General features: G+C 39.7%; 1 protein-coding gene across 1 annotated transcript; it reads right to left on the reverse strand.

The window, feature by feature from the left end:
- Window positions 1–1047: 1047 nt before the first annotated feature.
- tspan31 (tetraspanin 31) lies at window positions 1048–7689 on the reverse strand. The gene is made up of 6 exons (XM_080445514.1): window positions 7527–7689; window positions 5142–5309; window positions 4734–4814; window positions 4327–4467; window positions 3385–3504; window positions 1048–3036 (listed from the first exon to the last, which is right to left on the reverse strand). Exons 1-6 carry the CDS (start codon window positions 7587–7589, stop codon window positions 2962–2964), a joined length of 648 nt encoding a protein of 215 aa, XP_080301640.1. The 5' UTR covers window positions 7590–7689; the 3' UTR covers window positions 1048–2961.
- Window positions 7690–8931: the final 1242 nt, after the last annotated feature.

Here is an 8931-nt window from a genome sequence, read left to right on the forward strand (position 1 = left end):
TGAGTCAAATCCTTAAAAAACTACTTACACCGAAGTAGAACTACTGAATTTAGAATGTATTCCAAAAGGGCAAGTATACAAAATATATATATATATTTTTTTTACAGTAACAAGAGTAACCTACTAGTATCTAGTTACTTCACTACCCAGACTAACGTTTTGATGCTATTGTCTTCATCAGAATAGCTATGACTCTGATGTAGATGCAGTAGTGTCAAAACTCTTTTGCCTTACTCACTGTGCACTATCTTTAATGGAAATTTGATAATTCCTTGTGTGTATCTCTATTCCCTGATCATAAAGTACTTGAGCTCTCCTTCTGCTCCAAGCTATCCACTGCTCAGTACCCTCCCTGCTATTACTGGACACATTCCAGCTGAGGGATTAATGGTCTTATGAATGAACCTTATACGGAATCAAATCCTGCTGCTCAACTGAATTAGTTTTACAGCTGCCATGTAGACACTGTCCACTTACACCTATTTGAAAGGCTTTGGGGTGTAGATTAATGGTCAACTTAAAAAAAAAAAATCTATAAATTAATATTTAAAAACTGGATGGAACTGACCTGTTCTGTCTAAGCAATTATCCAGAGCCAGGATGCCACTTGGAAGAATGACATTAAATGCAGTGAGTGAAGTAAACATCCCACATTGCAGCTGTACAAGTTGACAGAGCCCTTGGAATAGCAATGTAAGTTTTGTACTGCCACCATGTGGTGAAGTGGAATGGTTGTAGTGTGTGAACAGCACAGCTAGTCATTGATGTTCCATATTACACTAGTTTTCTATTTTGCCACATTGTTTATTGGACTCACATGGTTGCTATAATTAAATCTATGTCATGGCTAGAATGAAAAAACAACCGTGGGTCTCCATGACTACGGTCAAAAGACACTGTTAACATTTTTAGAGTTTATTCTATACATACTACTAGGAATATTCATTGCTTTTTTACTAATTTTTGGCCATTACAACATATGTGAAATAGAAATGTTAACCAAGATAATATATCTGAAATGACTCAGGTAGAAATAAAACAAGGCAATTTCCAATTAGAGATTTTTATTTGGAAAATTAAGTCTCAAAATTTCCAGAGGGTCCGGCGGAAATAACAAGTGCACACAAATTCAAAGTGAGGTTTAATACATGGCATAATTCATCAAATGCTTGTTTACACCAGCGACAACTCCACACCAGCAGCAGAAGCTCCACATCAGCATGATCAACTGGTTCAAGTAAAACATGTAGTGTATGTTAATGTAGGTAATGTTAATACCTACGATAAAAGCCATTAAAAAGAGAGGAAAGGCTACAAGGGCCAACAACCCATCTTAAATGATGAAACAAAACAAAAGCAAGCAGCGATCTCTCAATAAAAAAATGTATCATAAACATTCACCTACCTACTTGCTTGTTAAAAGTAATATAGCCTAAATGCAATAACATAAAAATGTTTTGCCTAATGTGCATTTAACAACACTTAAATAGACTCTGAAAAATAAATGAAACAAGTTTTTAAGAAATGTGCTTAACACTGTCAAACAAACAAAAATGGATGGCAATTGAGAACAAAGCAATTGCAACAATATGACACAAAGGAAACATTTTATGTTAAAAAAACAAAAAAGGATTGCAAATTATATAGTTCACAAGAATAAACTACATATTCATTTCACAATTAACACTATTGGGGGTTGAGTTTGCAAAAAGGTAGTTTCCACCAAATTAACAAATCAATTCCAATAACTAAAAATTTCTTCCAGTTACATAAGAGGTCATGATATGTACCTGAATCCACATTTCTACAACTGGACTCTATACTAACTGACATCACTTTGTGACACAAAGCGTATTAAATACAGATTGGGTGGATTATTGTAGCCTTCAAAAACATTACTTAGGCAACCCACCTCAAATGATTTTGTGAACTAATATTACATTATATACAACATGAAGGCTGCAGTCCATTGGCATTCTAATATCTGTGACTGTTAAAAGTACGTTGGCTCAGTTACAGAAGTTCATAAATATTTGAACCTGATTATTGACTAACAGGTATGCTATCTAAACTCTATTGTTATTTCCTAAGATCCCAGCATTTATTTATCTGAAAAACAAAATCACACATACATACATAACTTCCAAAAACATTATGCCATATGTCCAAAGCGTACCTTCATTTTTCTCTACCTCAGATGGTCAGACCACTTTGAGATCAAAACAAATTGCATTTGACATGTATAAGTACATAGATCTACACATCACTGCTGGCACTGAACAAAGGACCAGATCTGTCATAAGTGGCAGCACTACATTAGAGACAGAAATAGCTTCTTTTGAGAGGAAGGTGCATACAGGTTAAGTTCTAGAATGCTGCACAGTCATTTGATGTACAGAACAGAATCAACAAGGAGGCCTTTTGTCTGTACAGCTGGAGAACACATGCAGTAGAGTTGCCTATTGTTTGTTACATGGCTGGAATCTAGAGAGCAATTCTCAGGAATTTGGTGCTCAAAATCAAGGCTGGGTAGCGATACCAACAAGTAACTTCTTGGTACTACAATTCATCCTTTCATACATAAGCATCGATCCAGCTTGTGAATGGGTGGATATAACGCACATTTGGATAAAGCCGCAATCGAAAAGCAGACCATTTTACCATCTAGCTCTTCCAGCTTGAGCTCTTGTGAAATGCTCAACTCAATAAAAAGGGATTGTGGCAAACATTTTTTTTGTTTTCGCTGCAGGTGGATATATGCCTCAGTCCTGTGTGAAGGTGTTTGCGTGTGTTTCTCAGTGTTGGTCACATGCTGTGTGCGCTGGTCCATTCTGTGTGATTGTAGCTTGTGCCTCTCTGTACTGTACGCCTGAGTGTCTGTCTCTAGATGTGCATGATTCTACGTGTACCAGTGTGTCTGCGACTGTAATCTGTGGTATTGCATCGTGGATATGGGACAGACTATAGGAAAGCACTTGGGTTTGCCCGAGGATCCTTCTGGTTCCTGTAGCGCACAGCTAGCCAGACCCCTAGAATCTGGGAAGGAAGGGATGCAAAGGTTAAACCAGGACTCACTGTCAAAGCAACGTCACATGTGCAACAGGCTTAATGCATTGACTAAATTAATTTATGGGCCCATAATTTGAATCCATTTAGACACAAATGACAGCATTTTCCACCATTCCAAGAAGTGTGTTGCTTGTGCACAAATGATTTGGTTAAATCCATCCATCAAACTGTCAATCCAATTGGTCTACACCCTTAAACTCATTTGCCATTTACTGTAGCTCCTCATCCTCTAGGCCATAATAGGCTGATAGAATGATTGATTGCTTTGGTGAATGAATGGTTCCATTGATGTATTTTTGGTGGCCCGGCACTAACCTCTGTGAAGCTGAAGAAGAGTCCGACCCCGCCGAGGATCTTCAAAGTATCTGTGGCGTGATCCAGCATCTTTTCCCCACAGGTGTAACAGGCTGCAGGAGGAGGAGGAGCTTTGCATGGCTGAAGAGAAACACAGAATTCCACCAACTCCTTTTCAGCATTCACTTGCATTTGATCCCATTGTTTGTGAATGTGTAGGAATGTTGCCAGCTATCCGCAGTTAACTGTAGCATGACATCATATTTATAGAAATAGCACTGCAGTACACTACACGAGCCTTGGACACACCAACTGCATCATTGAGTTGTGTGATGTGCAAAGTGACGTCAGTTCTTGAATGCAGCAAGCGTCAAGCCAACTGCCTCATTAAAGACAGTGCCACAAGGTGAACATCTTTCAAATAAAGTTAAACTGTTAACTGTTTTTCTGGAAATGTTGCCCACCGCCTTGTGGTTTTCCTTTATCAGTGGTCTCTTTATCAGCCAGTTTCAGAACTATGCCTTTTGTTTATTATAAAAGCCAAAATTTAAGTGAAACTGAACTGGATTGTATAGATTACAAATCCATCTTTCCTCTTTAACATGGCACTTGTTTTTTAAGTTAATATTATAGATTTTGTGGTGGCTTTCTAGCCAGTAAAATTGCAGCTCGGGACAAATATGTTGATAGTTCAACATAAGCCATCAAAAACCCAAAGACCGATGTATCGATTTCACTTACACGTTTGTCACTCGTGGCATACGTCAGCATATTTTAATAATACAAGTTAGTAGTTATTTACATTTTTCCGTTAATCAGTTCTAAAGCTACATTAATGTGATGTACACAGTTAACCATGTATACTGTATGTCCCCATCACTAATGATAATGTCCTCATTGGTTGGAAATATGTTTTGCACACACAACATTAACAATGAAAAATATTGTCGAAGCATAGCTTACAGCATGGCAGTTCATCACGTCCAGCTCAAACTGCACTCGGGTACTGGTTGTGTTGAGCAGCCCACAGCAGTCAAGTTGGGTCTCCAGGTCTGCCTTTGTCTTGTTGTGCAACACACCCCAAGTAGAGTTCAGCAACGCCTCCTGGTGATGCATGTACAATGAGCACAGGGGGACCAGGGCAGGACAAACGCAGAGGACAACAGCTAGACAAATACTTTTCCTGTAAACCACTGGATTATGCATCATTTCAAGGATTGCATATTGCATTTCACATAAAATGACATTCCTCATTTCATGGGGCCATAAAAGACCTTAAAATTCCTGAAAAAAACAACAGAGAGAGGGACCGAAAGAGGGGACAACAAAAACAAAATAAATTTAAATTTAAAAGCACATTGAGCCCTCACCTGCTGTCCACGGTTCATTGCCAGGCAGGAACAGGACACTCCGAATTGGAAGAGGAAAACAATGAACAGAATGACCATGTACTGGGAGAGAGGTGTCAAGGAAACAACTCTGGCAGAAAAGTGTGATATCTTGCAGCACACTGACAACAATGCATCCTCCCTCTCATACCATTAGCAAAAACAAGCCATCCGATGACGATGAATATCATGAGTCATCAGTTGTCTGACATAACGATGTATGACTCTAAATTTGGCCAAGATTTCAACCCAAACAAAGCCCCATTGACTTCCATTAAATGTATCCATATGTGTCCATTCAGTAAATTACATAACTTCTCTCTGAACTTCCAGTATTATGATAGTTTCATGGGTTTCAGCCTGTAGGACAGGGAGACTAATAAAGGATACAAAGAAGAGCATGACTTGGTGGTGGTGGATCGCTGCGATGAGTCCTACGATGGCAATGAGCAGGAGGAAGACGCCGACAGCGATGACTCCTCCGATGATGTGGATACTAGACACCAGCCCGAAGCCTTTCCCCCATGCTGCTACTCCAATCAGCAGCAGCCCCACCAGCTGAACGCACAAGAGAAGCAGTTCAATCGGGGTCAACATGATAGTAGCAGCACACAGCTCACAGCATTGAAGGACAGTAGGATACTATGTTCTCAGTTTTGATTACAATTAAAAATAAAATTAATAGGCTATGTTCTTATAAAACTCTAGGATGATTTGAAAACAGAAGAAATACCGTAATTCACGTGAGGTCAAACATACTTTTTAAAGACCCGGTGAAATGTTATTAACAAAACTATATACCTATTTTTTAAATGAGATGTCAATGTGACGTGCCACTTTATCCACTTTATACCACTTCTGACAATTCATAACTGTGAAAGTGATGCTGTAATTATTACATAATTATATGTCCGTTGTAACTTGTGAATACCACTTGAGACATAATCATAACAGATGTTGAAGCTACTAAGGGGCTAGGAAGGAGACTAGTACAGAAAAGATGTGTGGATCCGTGTAAATGCCTACTACTACTACTACAACAGACGGATACAGGATAGGTGGGCACTAGGGACACCTGTGAAATTGGCTATTTTGTCCAAAATATATATAATATTTGAAAAATGGTCTTCAGTAATGTAAAGTAATAAGTATACATGATGTGAACATGCATGGTACATCATTATCAGACTTAATTTTATCCTCTAACTTCTTGTTTATGCCCCAAAATGACTGGATATACAGGCTTTGAAGCAATTGTATAAATATTAGACCATAATTGTCGAATGTTTAAGCATGTTCTAATCATGTATACTTTGCCATTTTTTAAAACATTTTGGACAACATAGGCAATTTTACATCGAGGTGCCCAGATGTCCCTAGTGCCCACATATCCTGTTACCCTACAGACAGTACAACATATAACCAGTTCACTGGGACACTGGATACCACTACAATTCTAGATCATGATGCTCATGCTGACCTAGCTGTAGAATACAGCTCTCGTAGACGTATTTATGATTCTGACGTTTTCAATCTACGAGAGTTGTAGGGTTCACCCCCCCATGGACACAGGGACTTTCAGCACTATACCCCGTAGACACTCCAAACATGTACAAATTGAAAAAAAGTGCTTAACCCCACGCCCCAAATGTTAACTCTCGCTACGGGATAGTAGTTTAGTGTAATAATCCATATCTTTCAATAAAGAAGTATTTTAATGCCGTCTGTGGCCGATTCTGTCGGAAGTTCCCAATGGGCGGTAGTCACGCGCCCCATCTGGTGAAACCCGCAATTACACTCAATGTAAACAGGAAGTAAACGAGGGTGAAAAAATGGCGTTCGGCCACAGACGGCATTAAAACACTTCTTTATTGAAGGATATGGATTATTACATTAAACTACTACCCCGTAGCGAGAGTTAACATTTGGGGCTTGGGGGTAAACACCTTTATTTTCAATGTGTACATGTTTGGAGTGTCTACGGGGTATAGCGCTGAAAGTCCCTGTGTCCATGGGGGGGTGAACCCTACAACTCTCGTAGATTGAAAACGTCAGAATCATAAATACGTCTACGAGAGTTGTATTCTACAGCTAATGCTGACCCTCACAGAGTTCACGTTAGCAATACACAAGGCAAAGAACCACGTTGGCTAGATGATGTTGACAACAAAATAGTTTGTTAGCTAGTAAGCAGTATCATCAGCAGTATTACCAAGCTGCCGTGTGCCATGCTGACGTTGGCTATCAAACGCATCATGGCGATATCACTATCAAGCTAACGTTAGGAGGACTAGGTCGTTTTTGCATTACTGTCGGTCTTCTTGGCCAACGTTCAGTGTTGACAGATTTTGCGAGAGAAACAAGCAACCGGGTCTATGAAAACAAGCGCAAAAGAAGCGAGCCCTTTGCCCTTTAAACATATCATTGGCTATTTGAAAATACGATCTACGCGTATAATAAGCGGACATGGCAACACTGCTAACGTTAGCTAGCTATGGTACATACAGCTAGTAGACCTCAATGTAGTAGACTAGTTATAGACTTATTCACTAGGGAACAGTCACTAACACAAAGGAACTGTACATACCAACGATCATCAGTGTATTGAAAGATCAGGCTTGTGAAATAATAAAATACAAAACCGTTAGTCATCTAGCTGTTAAACTCTCTAACATTGTTAGCAGAGGCTATATTGTAATCCAGACTAAGCTAAAAGTTAGCATGATGATGATTATAGTGATGATGTCTGATTGATACATTTCGCAATGGACTCACCATGTAAACCACGTTCAGGGAACAAAGCGCATTCTTAGAACAGGTGAATCCACCACAGACCATATTCAAACACTTCTAAACTGGACCTAAATGTAGGAAAGGGACAAAAATCGACTCGTCTCTCGTTCTTTGCTTTCAGAAGCAGCTGAGCTGGCTAGCAGCAACAACACCAGCACAGTGAGCAGACAGTGTTGCCAGGTTTTGAGAGAGAAATAAGCAGGTCTATGAAAACAAACCCAAAAGAAACGAGACATTGGCTATTTGAAAATAGCCGAACTGCAAGCTCTCAATGCGACGTGTTGTGAGCTTGTATTACTATTTTCAATTAAAAAAAATAAAAATAAACATTTTAAAAGCACAAATATTATGTGGGGGTCCCTGACTCCGTCCCTGGCACAAAATATTTTCAGATGGGGGGGGGGGGGTGTCTGCACAAACTCATTTGGGGGTCCTTCACTTGAAAATGTTTGAGAAACACTGGTTTAAACATTAGGCAACAAGCCCAAATAAGCAACTACACTTTAGAAACAAGCCCCAAAAACACTACCCGCGGCTAACCAATATTTATAAGCGACTTCACAGGGGGGAAAAAAGCCCTAAGCCGCTTATAATAAGCGGATATGGCAACACTGACAGTGAGCGAGGGGCGTAGCTAGCTGGTGACATCACTGCGGATAACGCGTCACAGGCTTCCTGTAACCTAACCTCTTTTTGTGATCTATTTTACATTAACCACTTCAACTCTCCAGATTTTAGCAAACTGGACCTGAGTTGGCTCTGTACTTGGACCGCTTTTTCCCGTCTACACCAAATATCTTCACCTTGATCTGCTTTTTTTGGCCAATGTTCCACCTAGCTCAGCTGGTTGATTGAATACTTTAATAACAGTTTACCAAAAAAAAGCACAGAAAGTACAGTTATATACAAGGTCACATTTTTTAAAGGGATTAATCAAGTGGTTAATGTGGGATGCCTATGAATGGGTGTATTGGGGTGTATTACTGTCACACAGGTTTAGGAGGAAGACTCGGTGACGCAATCTTCGCATGGATGACGACAGCTAAAATTAAATGAGTAAAATTCCAAGAATAGCTGAATTGTGAGCTGTAGCCTAAGCGCCATGTGCAATAGTTGCTTCTGGTTCTGCTTCTGATAAATCAGATCACAGATGAATGGCAATCTATCTATCTGTCTGTTCTGTCTGTCTGTCTGTCTGTCTGTCTGTCTGTCTGTCTGTCTGTCTGTCTGTCTGTCTGTCTGTCATGTGTCTGTCTGTCTCTCCACCTGCCTGCCTGGCTGTCTGTTTCACCTCATCCCTCACTGGTGGTATGTCATCACACTTATATTGTATCATCACATCAGGTAAGTAAGTGACTGGTCGTCATCAGCATGGAAAATAATTATG

Source organism: Gymnoscopelus braueri (assembly GCF_963280865.1).
Source record: "Gymnoscopelus braueri genome assembly, chromosome: 12".
NCBI classification, from domain to species: Eukaryota; Metazoa; Chordata; class Actinopteri; order Myctophiformes; family Myctophidae; genus Gymnoscopelus; species Gymnoscopelus braueri.